Source organism: Theropithecus gelada, chromosome 19, assembly GCF_003255815.1.
Source record: "Theropithecus gelada isolate Dixy chromosome 19, Tgel_1.0, whole genome shotgun sequence".
NCBI classification, from domain to species: domain Eukaryota; kingdom Metazoa; phylum Chordata; class Mammalia; order Primates; family Cercopithecidae; genus Theropithecus; species Theropithecus gelada.
This window is the reverse complement of record NC_037687.1, coordinates 3,520,150-3,533,128: the sequence shown is the minus strand read 5'-3', so window position 1 is coordinate 3,533,128 and position 12,979 is coordinate 3,520,150. Positions and strand designations below refer to the sequence as shown.

Sequence of the window (12,979 nt, the reverse complement as noted above, 5' to 3'; positions counted from 1 at the left end):
GCTCTGTATTAGGGAAAGAACGATGCACGCAGCTCTTCCTCTCCCTGTGTTAGCTCCATTGTCCCTGCCCCACCCCGGCAGCTTCGAGGCATGGAGCCAATGAGGGAGGCCCCAGCCTGTCAGCTCCCAGCTCCCCCATTCCACCCAGGCCCTCCTGCTGACCACCCCTAGCTCCCCGACCCCTTTGAGAACTTGACCCACACCCCCAGAGAACTGTGCAGACCGCTCAGGGGCCTCAAGGCTACCCTGGGCATCCACGCACCTGGGTGTCACCTGTCAGGCTGGCAGGTCCTTGCCCACGGGCCTGGGCTGGTCAGAGCATAGGCCTGGCCCCCTGTCTCTCAGGAAGGAGCAAAGCCAGGGAGGGAGTCCCCGTCCCAGTGCCTGGGGCGGCCTGCTGTGAGGCTGGAAGCCCCACTCTGGCCCGCCTTGATGCCGCTGTGTGACCGCAGCCCCTCCATCCCTCGGGATAATACTAGAACCCCCACCCCTGCATGGCCGTGGGACTCCATCCCTCACACCCGAGCCCACGGAGCTGTCCAGGCTGAGGCCCCCATAAGCTCCAGGAGCTGTGGTGGGGGTGGAGACAGCTGACGGCATGGTGTGCTCCTGCCCATCTGTCCCGCCAGGTCCTGGAGAGCTTCAAGATCATGGACTACAGCCTGCTGCTGGGTGTGCACAACATCGACCAGCACGAGCGTGAGCGGCAGGCGCAGGGCGCCCGGGGCACCTCGGACGAGAAGCGGCCAGTAGGCCAGAAGGCGCTCTACTCCACGGCCATGGAGTCCATCCAGGGCGGCGCCGCGCGCGGAGAACCCATCGAGTCGGATGACACGTAGGTGGGCGGGGGGCCTCCGAACCCGTCCCGCTTCCCTTCCCCACAGGCTCCGGTCCCCCATCCCCGGCTCAAGTGTGAAAACAGGCAGGGAAGGCTGACGAGGGCATCCGCGGCGACAGGGAGAGTCTGAGAGCCTCACGCCAGGGCCTCAGAGCGAAAACAGGCAGGGAGGGCTGGCGAGGGCATCCATGGTGACAGACAGAGTCTGAGAGCCTCACGCCAGGGCCTCAGAGCGAAAACAGGCAGGGAAGGCTGACGAGGGCATCCGCGGCGACAGGGAGAGTCTGAGAGCCTCACGCCAGGGCCTCAGAGCAAAGCCAGGCCATAGTGCGGGCCGCAGGCTGAGTGCTGGATTCCGGGTCTTGGCTTGCAATGGTGGTAGCATTTCCCATTCACCCGTGAGTGGGCCGAGGCCACTGGCCATCCACAGGAATGAGATAGAGATAGCGTTTCCCCATGGCACTCAGAGGGGTCCACTCGCTGCCCGTGCAGACAGGAGCCACAGAGGTGTGGAAGGTGCATGGGAGGACAGAGGGATCGGGCGAGGCAGGGCTCACAGCAGGACACAGCCCACGAAAATGAGGGACTGCAAAATCTGATTCCACACAGATCAAAGTGACTGCTGGCCGGGCACGGTGGCTCATGCCTGTGCTCTCAGTACTTTGGGAGGCCAAGGTGGGAGGACTGCCTCAGCCCTGGAGTTCAGTACCAGCCTGGGCAGCATAGCGAGACCCCCTCTCTACAATAAATATAAAACTTAGCTGGGCATGGTGGCATGTGCACCTGTAGTCCCAACTACTTAGGAGACTGAAGGTGTGGCAGGCGTGAGCGTGGCAGGCGGAGGTTGCGGTGAGCCGAGATCACACCGCTGCACTCCAGCTTGGGCGTCAGGGTGAGACCCTGTCTTAAAAAAAAAAAAAAAGCTTGGCACGGTGGCTCACGCCTGTAACCCCAACACTTTGGGAGGCCGAGGCAGGCGGATCACCTGAGGTCAAGAGTTCCAGACCAGCCTGGTCAAGATGGTGAAACCCTGCCTTTACTAAATACAAAATATTAGTTGGGAATGGTGGTGCATGCCTGTAATCCCAGCTACTTGGGAGGCTGAGGCAGGAGAATCGCTTGAACCCAGGAGGTAGAGGTTGCAGTGAGCCGAGATTGAGCTGTTGTACTCCAGCCTGAGCAGCAAGAGCTAAATTCTGTCTTAAAAAAAAAAAAATGCTGCCACAGAAGATGGGAACGGTGGTAGAGAGAGGAGGCCACACCTCAGTGGCCTACAGTTATGTCTCTGCTGGACGCTAGGGGCAGAGGGAGCAGACCGGCCCTGCCCTCACAGGGCTCGGGGCTTGGTTGGGGAGATTCTCACAGAGCCCTTCTGGGACACTATGAATGTTAGGGCCAGGTCATTCGCTGGTATGGGGCTGTCCTGGGGCTGTCCTGGGCACTGCAGGGTGCTGAGCAGCGTCCTGGGCCTCCACCCACTCCGGGCCAGGAGCACCCCCCAGTTGTGACAACCACAGATGTCCCCAGATGTGGCCCCAGGGGGCGGGTTGGACAGGTGTTGTATAGCAGTGCTGAGATTGTGCCCTGGTCATAGCAGCACCCTGACAGTGGGGGCAGGCCCGAGCCTTCACTTTGGTACCTGTTCTGTCCTCACAGCAGCCTTGGAGGAGGGAGGTGGGCTTCCCCCGTTTCCAGCTGAGGAAGTAGGCTCCTAGGTTGGGGGGCAGCCTTCCCCAGCGGAGCCATGCAGGTGTGGAGCCAAGTTCCACCTGGCCTGGCCCCAGGGGCGGTGCTGGCTTGCACTAGGCCACCAGCTGGGCTTTGGTTTGCAAAGGTGGTGGTATTTCCCATGGATGGCAGAGGAGGAGCCGGGGCCCCAACCAGGGTGTAGCTGTGGGGAGTGCGGGAGCCAAGGCCAGGCACAGCTCCCCCTCAGACCATCCTGGCGTTTGTAGGGTCTTCGTGGGCCTGGCAGGGGAGCAGGTGAGCGCACCAGCCTGTGGCGTGAGCAGAGCGTGCAGGGCCCCGGCCCAGCGGGTTTGGCTCCTGGTGGCTTCAGGATGGCTGCTGTACGTGTGGCCTCACTAACTGCGCTGGGCATGGTGCCGGGTGACAATTAACTCCCCAGGCTGTACCTGAGACCCCGTGGCCCTACCTGGGCATGCAGCATGCATGTGTGTGCACGTACATGTGTGTGCATGTGTGTGTCCATGCACACGTGTGTGGTGGCAGGGTATGTGCCCGGGCCTCCTAGCTGGGACTCCTCAGCAGCGCCTGGGCCTGGGTTTGAGACTGGGGATGATGGAGGGACATCAGGACGGAGATTCCCGGGTGCCAGGCCCCACTCCAAGAGCTTGGCCGAGCTGCCACCCACGGGAGCAGGTGGACTTCCCAGCCCCGGAGTCCCCAGCCCTGCCTGCCCCGAGTCCCGGCTCTGTGGGATGCTGACGGTGCCCTCATCCTCTCTCCCCAGGATGGGCGGGATCCCCGCTGTGAACGGCCGCGGGGAGCGGCTGCTACTGCACATTGGCATCATTGATATCCTGCAATCCTACAGGTGGGTGCCAGGGTCTGCAGTCCCACAGGGGGGTGCCCGGGTCTGCAGTCCTACAGGTGGATGCCCTGGGTCTGCAGCCCCACAGGTGGATGCCCCGGGTCTGCAGCCCCACAGGTGGGTGGGTGCCCCCAGGACACCCATGCACAGAGGCGCTTGCCTGTGGAAACAGCTGCACCAGCAGCTCTTGGGGCTTCCTCAACCTTCTGGAAAGCTCTTGCTTGGCTGCCCCTTCTTGAGCCCTAAAGGAAGGTGTCTGGTCGCCTTGAAAATCCAGAGTGAGTTGGGCGTAGTGGTCCACACCTGTAATCTAGCGCTGTGGGAGGCCGAGGCGGGAGGATCGCTTGAGCCCAGGAGTTTGAGACCAGCCTGGGCAACATAGCAAGACCCCGTCTCTACGAAATATCAAAAAAATTAACCGAGCTTGGTCGTGCTCCTGCAGTCCCAGCTACTCAGGAGGCTGAGGCAGGAGGATTTCTTGGGCCCAAGAGTTCAGGGCTGCAGCAGTGAGCTGTGATGGCGGCGCTGCACTCCAGGCTGGGTGACAGAGCAAGACCCTGTCTCAAAAAAAAAAAGAAAACAGAAAATCTAAGGAGTGGGTTTGAGGCCTCCCTTTGGGGCTTGAATATTTGTTTTTTGGTTTTTCATTTGTTTGTTTTGAGACAAAGTCTCGCTCTGTCACTCAGGCTGAAGAGCAGTGGTGCGATCTTGGCTCACTGCAGCTTCCGCCTTCTGAGTCGACCCTATTCTCCTGCCTCAGCCTCCCTAGTAGCTGGGATTACTGGCACGCGCCACCATGCTTGGCTAATTTTTGTATTTTTAGTAGAGACGGGGTTTCACCATGTTGGCCAGGCTGGTCTCGAACTCCTGACCTCAGGTGATCTACCTACCTTGGCCTCCCAAAGTGCTGGGATTACAGGTGTGAGCTACCGTGCTTGGCTGGGGCTCTAGAATGTTGAAAGACAGGGTCACTCTCTCGGTACTATGGACATTGGGACCAGATGGTTCTCTGGAGTGGGGCCGTCCTGGGCACTGCAGGGTACTAAGCAGAGAGCCTCCACCCACTGCCTGCCAGGAGCGCCTGCCACCCTGAGTTTTGACAGCCACGATTGCTCAAGGCCATGGCCCAGTGTCCTCGGGGGTGCACAGTGGCCCCTGAGTGAGGCAGCCTGGCAAGGGCTTGGCTGATGTCAGCTGCCACTCCGGGCGCTCTCTCCACAGGTTCATCAAGAAGCTGGAGCACACCTGGAAGGCCCTCGTCCATGATGGGGTGAGCGCCTGCACCCCTCCTCCCATCCTTCCTCTGTCCTCCTGGTGGTCGTCCTGGCCTTCCTCCCATCCATCACTCCACAAACGCAGACTACCTCCTGGGGCCGAGCATTGAGAACTAACTAACAGCCTGTAGAATCCAAGATCCCAACAGGCACCCCCATTTTTCAAGAGTGTGTAGAAGGTCCAGGCAGGAGCTTCCAGAACAAGCATTGAGCATGTCAGGGTGGCGGCCAGCAGAGGCCTCTGGGGATGTCTTAGACCTTGCCAAGGCCCAGAACCCGAGCCTAGGGCAGATAGGAGTGCTGTCTTGCTCTGACGAGGCCGGCCAGGGTGTCCTGTGCTGCCACCCTACATCGCTGGGGTTGTCCACATGTCCCCTGGCCCACAGTGGCCGGGCACCGCCTCCCACTGCAGCCTTCAAGGGTGGAGTCATTCACAGTCCTGGTATGTGGCCACCCCTCACCCAAGGAGGCTGGGAAAGGAGGCTGCATTCTGGGAGGCCAAGGGTCACATCCCAGCAGGGCCCCAGCCAGACCGTCCTACCTCAACCTCCCCTACAAGTCCATGTGGGCCACTGCGCCTGGCCGGAATACTTTATTCATAGCTGGTTGAAAAAGTCAAAAATGCGAATAGGTCTCTGGCGGAAAAGCTTCCACCCATTCCCTGGCACCCAGTCTCCCTCCCCAGAGGGAGCCACTGTCCCCTGTTCCGTGAGCCCCTCCCAGGAAGCCACAGCACCATGGACCCATCTCGAGCCTTTTCACACAGAAGGTGCCCCCCGCACACATACAGCGTCTGTCCAGGGCTGTCTCCAGCTGTTGGTTGATGCACCCTCTGCCCCCGGGCACCCCCAACTCTCTTCCAGGATACGGTGTCTGTCCACCGCCCCAGCTTCTATGCCGAGCGCTTTTTCAAGTTCATGAGCAACACAGTCTTTCGGAAGAACTCCTGTAAGCCACCTGAGCCCCGCGAGGCGGGAGGGACCCCGGGGGAGGCCGAGAGCCCCGCGGGGCAGGAGGGACCCGGGAGGCCAAGAGCCCCGTGAGGTGGGAGGGACCCCAGGGGAGGCCGAGAGCCCCGTGGGGCGGGAGGGACTCTGGGGGAGGCAGTAAACCCAGAGCCCCTGTGTCCCCCTCAGACCAGGCCTCATCCAGAGGCAGGATAGTCGGGACATTTGCTCTGCACAGGAGCCACCGCCGGAGCCTGACTCCTGAATCCTGGCCTGGTCTCGTCCTGCCTTGTGGCCTTGAACAGGCACTTCCCTCTGTGCCTCGGTTTCCCCATTGGCACAGCACTGTGAGAGTACAGTGTTGATATATGGGATGGGCGGGCCTGGCCCAGCAGGCAGCTCATTGTGTGGGGCTCCAACAGCATCACCATCACCACGGAAATGCATCCCGGGCAGGGAACCCAGGAGGCTGGCATAGCAGGGCGTGGCCGGGGAGGTCACAGGGCAAACAATGGTGGGGAAGGTGGGGACTCAGGGTTCACCCACAGGGTACCCAGGGGAGGTCCCCATTTCTCAGGGCTCAGCTTCCCCTCATGGGCCGCTGTAGCATCTGGACGCAGACTCAGGGTTCCAGGCCCCCGCACAGACCTCAGCCCGTGGCCCACCTGCTGCCAGACGGGTTCCTCCCTGGGGTCTGTTTCTCAGCCACCCTCCCCAGTAGAAGGCTCTCGGGCTCCCCAGCATCCTGCATGGGCCTGGCACACAGAGGTGCTTGGGAAGTGTTGGGTGGGCATGAATGATCTGCGGGTCCGCACCCACGGGGTTGCTGCTGGGAGACAGCAGGGACAGGCACGCCAGTGCCCAGCACTTGCAGTCAGGCTGCTCTTCCCGGCCTGCACACCTACCTGCTCCCGGCCCCGAGGCCAGGGACCCCCTCTCATTGACACCGTGGGAATTGGCAGACACCACGCATCGGGATCTGTCTCCAGAGAGCTGGCTGTCGAGCCTGTCCCCGCACCCCACCCTCTGGGACTGATGCCACAGGATCATTCCCAGTCATCCAGGGCTGTTTGCCAGCCTTTGGTGACTGTAGGAAGCTGCACAAGGCAAACTGAGCACCTACTGTTTACCAGGAGCTGTGTGGGTCATTCTGGGGGCAGAGGTCACAAGAGCTTGGTGAGGAGGCAGAGCTCGCACAACACTGAGGACAGGCCCGGCCCTGTGTGGGCATCATCTGCTGCACCACACCCCACTGCTGAGATCGGCCAACGGGGCCCAGAGAGACTGAGCCACACAGCCAGCGGGCGAGCCTGGATCTGGGCTCAGGCCCTACGTGCTGAACCATTGGCTTCTCTAACCACAATACCTGGTGCTGTCTAAGACTGTCAGTGTCCATCTGAAAATGGGGGCCCTGCCCGGGCTGGGCCACACATGGAAGGGGATAAAGCCTGCAGGCATCCCTGGCCAGCTGGATAGACGGGAGTCACAGGTCTGCAGGACCCCGGGAGGGGCAGGCACCGTGCCAGGGTCCCAGTGTGTGTCATAGAGACGGTCGGGTGGGCAGGACAGGCAACTCAGGCTCTCAGTCCCTCCGCGGGCAGAGCCCGGTTTTCCACCAAGAGGCTTGGCTGCTTCCTGGCCTCAGGGATGGGCAGGGGCCTGGTGGGTCTCAGGGACATGGGTATATTCGGGCAGCGGCCCTGTCTGGCCTTTGCTATGAGCCCCCAGCAACCCCAAGCGCCAACACCCACCCTCCCCTGCAGCCCTGAAGTCCTCGCCCTCCAAGAAGGGGCGCGGCGGAGCCCTGCTGGCTGTGAAACCCCTGGGGCCCACAGCTGCCTTCTCAGCCAGCCAAATCCCCAGCGAGCGGGAGGAGGCCCAGTACGACCTGCGGGGGGCCCGCAGCTACCCCACGCTGGAGGACGAAGGTGAGGGGCAGAGGGCAGAGTGCGCCTGTGGGGGCTCCAGGGTGTGTCAGCAGCAGCCCAGTGGGTGGGGCGCCGCCTCATCCTGAGTACTCATCACTCAGTCTTCCCCTCCGGATCTGCGATCTGCAGAACCTCCTGCCCAGGGACTGGGGGCTTCCGGGACGGCCCCAGGGAAGAGCCCAGGGAGAGCTGAGTGTAGAAGGCTCCACTGCGTGGGGTGGTGACAGCTCCCGTCTTCTCTCACGGTCACTGTTATCTGAGGCGCACCAGGATGCCATCGAAGGCATACAGCCCCCAGGCTACGCCTGATGTCAGGGAGGGCAGGGGACAGAATGAAGGAATTGACATAGCCATGCAAGGGTCCTGGGGCAGGACCACACTGCTGGGGGAACAGCAAGGAGCCAACAGCAGGGAGGGGAAGAGAGGGAGAGGGGAAGAGAGCAGTGGGGAGGGGAAGAGGGTGGGGAGAGAGGGTAGGGAGGTGACGGGCCAGGCTGCACAGGGCCCTCTGGGCTGTGTAGGGCTGTGGATTCTATTTTGAGAGCGGTCAGAAGCCTTCGTGTGAAGGGGGGAGGTCGTCCTTCCCTGCCGTGTGGGGAGGTGGGCATGTCCAGGAGGCGGGCTGGCACTGGGCGTGGGTTCCCAGGGTGAGCCAAGCCTCAGGGAGAATCGACTGTGTGTGTGTGGGGGCCTGGAGGCTCCACAAGGTACCCACAGTCCTCTCCCCACAGGCCGGCCTGACCTTCTGCCCTGCACGCCACCTTCTTTTGAAGAAGCCACTACAGCTTCCATTGCCACCACTCTGTCATCCACATCCCTCTCCATTCCTGAGCGGTCCCCCTCGGAGACTTCGGAGCAACCTCGGTACAGGTGGGCGGAGGCATCCGCTGTACACGTGGGCGGGGCATCCGCTGTGCACGTGGGCGGGGCATCTGTGCATGTGGGCGGGGCATCCTATGTACAGAAGAAGGGGGCATCCGATGTGTAGGAGGGAGGGGCATCTGTACAGGTGGGCGGGGCTGCCAGGTAGGCAGGCGGATAGGCAGGGCAGGTAGACTGAGCAGGCGGGCCATCCTCTTTCTGGGTGTCACCTGTTTGCTGTGTCTCTACAGGCGGCGCACACAGTCCTCCGGACAGGATGGCAGGTGAGACCCTGCCCCCTTCCCTCCCTGGGTCTCACCAGCTCCTCCTGCATAGCTCCCAGCTCCCATTCCCGCTCCCATTCCCGCTCCCCAGCCCATTCCTGCCCCCTAGTCCGTCTGCTCTCTGCCCATTCTTTCCTGGGAACAGATTTAAGGTTCCAGCACTCGGCCTTAGCACTGCACACAATCTTGGAGCCACTTTGTTTTTCTTACACCCTGGGACAGCTGTGGCCTGTTGGATCCTTCTTTTTCTTCTTCTTTTAAGTTTTTTTTAACTTAAGATACAGCGGGAACATCGTGAAATGCTCCCCTCCTGCCCAAGGCCGGTCTCCTCCCCAGGAGCAACCACTGGGACTGTGGGTTTTGTCTCTTGGCAGATACTTTCTGGGAACACAGCAGACGTGCACCAGACTTTTGTTCCTCTTTTATTTTCACACCAGTGGGCACACCCGTGCATGCCGCCCGCATGTTGCTGTTGTCACTCGACTGACGGGGATCTCGGGCGTGTGTGCACCGTTCCTGTCACGCCTGCGTGCCGTCCTTCCATCCCATGGACTGCACCTGGCTTTAATGCCCAGCCCTCGGGGACATTTGTGAGGTTCCCGGGGTCTCGCTCTTGTGAACACCGGGGCAGTGTCGAGGTGTTGCTTTCCTTAACGGTGTTTTAATCATTGCCGCCTGATGAAAGAAACCCCTTGGTGCCATGGGTGGGATGTGGCCCTCCCCTTGGTCCAGCGTGCCATTTGGAGAGGCTACACAGCCAGGCCCGGCTGCTGGGACGCTGATTCACCTGTGTCAGGGCCTCGGCTGCCAAGTGCAGGCACCCCCAGGGGGTGGGCAGGGTCTGTGGCACGCAAGCTGGTCGGTGCTGCCATTCGCTCATACGCCCTCAGAACCTGCTACACCCCAGGCCCTGCCAGCACCACAGTCACCAAGGGACCCAGGTGGACAGTCTCCCGGCTGGGAGTGACAGCCAGAAAGACCAGGCCCAAGCAGGAGGCTCCCAACTCCCCTCTGGGACTGGCCCTGGAGTTCACTGGGCACTCCTGGGGGTAGCACGGGGGGAAGCGAGGAGGGAAACTGAGACACAACCTCCCGTTGCCTGCAGGCCGCAGGAGGAGCCGCCCGCAGAAGAGGACCTGCAGCAGATTACGGTGCAGGTGGAGCCTGCGTGCAGTGTGGAGATCGTGGTCCCCAAAGAGGAGGACGCAGGGTGAGCCTGGCTTGGCGGGAGGTCAGGGCGCCCTCCCGCTGCGGACCGGGAGGAGCCAAGAGCATCCCGAGGTTTCGTCGTGAAGCCGTTCTTTCTTACTGGGTTGTATTCGGAGACGGTGGATTTTCCCATAAGGTTATTTTTTGATTGAAGAGAGTGGTGCTTCACTAGCCGAGGTGATCCTGGCCCCCAGGAAAACTGGGCGATGCCTGGGGGCATTTGTGGCAGTGAGTGGTGGCCAGGGACGCTGCTCAGCATTAGCCTGCAGTGCCCAGGATGGCCTCATCCCAGAGAAGGACCTGGTTCCAGTATCCACAGGGCCCAGGCAAGAGACCCTGGGTTAAGGGCTGTGTAAGAACATCTCTGAACCTCCAAGCGTTTAACGAATATTTTTTTTACCTTTTTAGTATTTATTTTGTTTTATTTTTAATTTTAATTTCTTTATTTTTATTTATTTATTTATTTATTTTTAATTTTTTTTGAGACAGAGTCGCTCTGTCACCCAGGTTGGGGTGCAGTGGCGCAATCTCAGCTCACTGCAAGCTCTGCCTCCCGGGTTTACGCCATTCTTCTGCCTCAGCCTCCCGAGTAGCTGGAACTACAGGCGCCCGCCACCTCGTCCGGCTAGTTTTTTGTATTTTTTAGTAGAGACGGGGTTTCACCGTGTTAGCCAGGATGGTCTCGATCTCCTGACCTCGTGATCTGCCCGTTTCGGCCTCCCAAAGTGCTGGGATTACAGGCTTGAGCCACCGCGCCCGGCCTATTTTTATTTTTTTGTGAGACAGAATATTGCTCTGTTGCCCAGGCTGGGGGACAGTGGCTTTATCTTGGCTCACTACAGCCTCCACCTCCTGGGTTCAAGTGATTCTTCTGCCTCAGCCTCCCGAGTAGCTGGGACTACAGGTGCCCACCACCACACCTGGCTAATTTTTTTGTGTGTTTCAGTAGAGACAGGGTTTCTCCCATCACCCAGCTGGGCAGGCTGGTCTCAAACTCCTGACCTCAGCGGGGCACGGTGACTCACGCCTGTAATCCCAGCACTTTGGGAGGCCAAGGCAGGCGGGTCACGAAGTCAGGAGATCAAGACCATCCTGGCTAACACGGTGAAACCCCATCTCTACTGAAAAATAGCAAAAATTAGTCGGGCGTGGCCGAGATCGTGCCACTGCACTCCAGCCTGGGCAACAGAGCAAGACTCTGCCTCTAAAAAAAAAAGAAAAAAGGCCGGGCGCGGTGGCTCAAGCCTGTAATCCCAGCACTTTGGGAGGCCGAGACGGGTGGATCACGAGGTCAGAAGATCGAGACCATCCTGGCGAATACGGTGAAACCCCGTCTCTACTAAAAAATACAAAAAACTAGCCGGGCGAGATGGCGGGCGCCTGTAGTCCCAGTTACTTGGGAGGCTGAGGCAGGAGAATGGCGTAAACCCGGGAGGCGGAGCTTGCAGTGAGCTGAGATCCGGCCACTGCACTCCAGCCCGGGTGACAGAGCGAGACTCCGTCTCAAAAAAAAAAAAAAAAAAAAAAAAAAGAAAAAAACTCCTGATCTGAAGTGATCTGCCCATCTTGGCCTCCCAGAATGCTGGGCTTAATTTTATTGAGTTTTGATTTGAAAAAAGAGGTTTAAAAGAAGTATCTATGTTTTAAAAAACGTAGGACACAATGGTTGTGGCCCTTTTGGGGATATGGCGTCACCTGCTGTTATTTTCTTTGAGACAGAGTCTTGCTCTGTTGCCCAGGCTGGAGTGCAGCAGTGTGATTTCGGCTCCCTGCAACCTCCACCTCCTGGGCTCAAGCGAATCTCCTGCCTCAGCCTCCTGAGTAGCTGAGATTACAGGCGCTCACCACCACACCCAGCTAATTTTTTTGTATTTTTAGTAGAGATGGGGTTTCACCATATTGACCAGGCTGGTCTCGAATTCCTGACTTCAGGTGATTCTCCTGCCTCGACCTCCCACAATGCTGGGATAACAGGTGTGAGCCCCGTGCTGGACCCTGCGTGTCTTTACTTTTTCGTGTTTTTTTTTTTTTTTTTTTTTGAGGTGGAGTCTTGGTCTGTCACCCAGTCTGGAGTGCAGTGGCACAATCTCGGGTCACTGCAAGCTCCGCCTCCCGGGTTCAAGCCATTCTCCTACCTCATCCTCCCGAGTAGCTGGGACTACAGGCGCCCGCCACCACACCCAGCTAATTTTTTGTATTTTTTAGTAGAGATGGGGTTTCACTCTGTTAGGCAGGATGGTCTCGATCTCCTGACCACTTGATCCGCCCACCTAGGCCTCCCAAAGTGCTGAGATTACAGGCGTGAGCCACCGTGCCTGGCCTTTTTTTTTTTTTTTTTGAGACAGGGTCTTGCTCTGTCTCCCAGGCTGGAGAGCAATGGCATGAACTCGGCTCACTGCAACCTCTGCCCCCTGGGTTCAAGTGATTCTCCTGCCTCAGCCTCCCACCAGGCCTGGCTAATTTTTTGTATTTTTGGTAGAGACGGGGTTTCACTGTGTTAGCCAGGATGGTCTCGATCTCCTGACCTTGTGATCTGCCTGCCTCGGCCTCCCAAAGTGCTGGGATTACAGGCTCGACGCCCGGCCTGTCTTTACTTTTTTGTCATCTATCTGGTGTGCGTAATCCCATGCTTGCATTGTTACCAGATTCTTCTTGCCTTTTTAATGATTTTTGCTTGAGATGCTTTTTTTATTTTTGTTCCAAGAGAGCTTTTTTAGCACTCATATCAGCAGAGACCGAAAAATAAAGCCCTGAGGGTTTATCTTCCACCCGGTGCTCCTGCCACTGTCAGCTCCTTGCCATTGCCAAACCTCGCACCATGAAATTTCAGGCTTTGCTAAAAGGAACTGAACCTCCGATGTGGCAGGAGGGCGTGTTTACCCTCATTCATGGGATGAACACTGTGCACCGTGTGGCCATAGCCAAGGCCAAGGCTGTTCCTCACCTCCTCTCTGTGCCTCCATTTCCGCAAATGCAACACAGCAGTAGCCGCACCCTCTGCATCCCCCCTAATAGACTCAGTGGGTTAATCACAGGAGCTGGCCCTGGCATGTAGTAAGTGCTCAGTGAAAAGGAGAGAGAGGC

At 59.1% G+C, this 12,979-nt stretch overlaps 1 protein-coding gene across 1 annotated transcript in view; it reads left to right on the top strand.

The window, feature by feature from the left end:
* PIP5K1C (phosphatidylinositol-4-phosphate 5-kinase type 1 gamma) overlaps positions 1-12,979 on the top strand; it is a 42,569-nt gene that overhangs the window by 20,384 nt on the left and 9,206 nt on the right. Inside the window, exons 8-15 of the mRNA XM_025367733.1 lie at positions 630-835; positions 3,312-3,395; positions 4,614-4,662; positions 5,530-5,614; positions 7,377-7,541; positions 8,273-8,411; positions 8,654-8,686; positions 9,792-9,896. Coding sequence (XP_025223518.1) covers positions 630-835; positions 3,312-3,395; positions 4,614-4,662; positions 5,530-5,614; positions 7,377-7,541; positions 8,273-8,411; positions 8,654-8,686; positions 9,792-9,896 — 866 coding nt within the window. The remainder of the gene's footprint in view (positions 1-629; positions 836-3,311; positions 3,396-4,613; positions 4,663-5,529; positions 5,615-7,376; positions 7,542-8,272; positions 8,412-8,653; positions 8,687-9,791; positions 9,897-12,979) is intronic.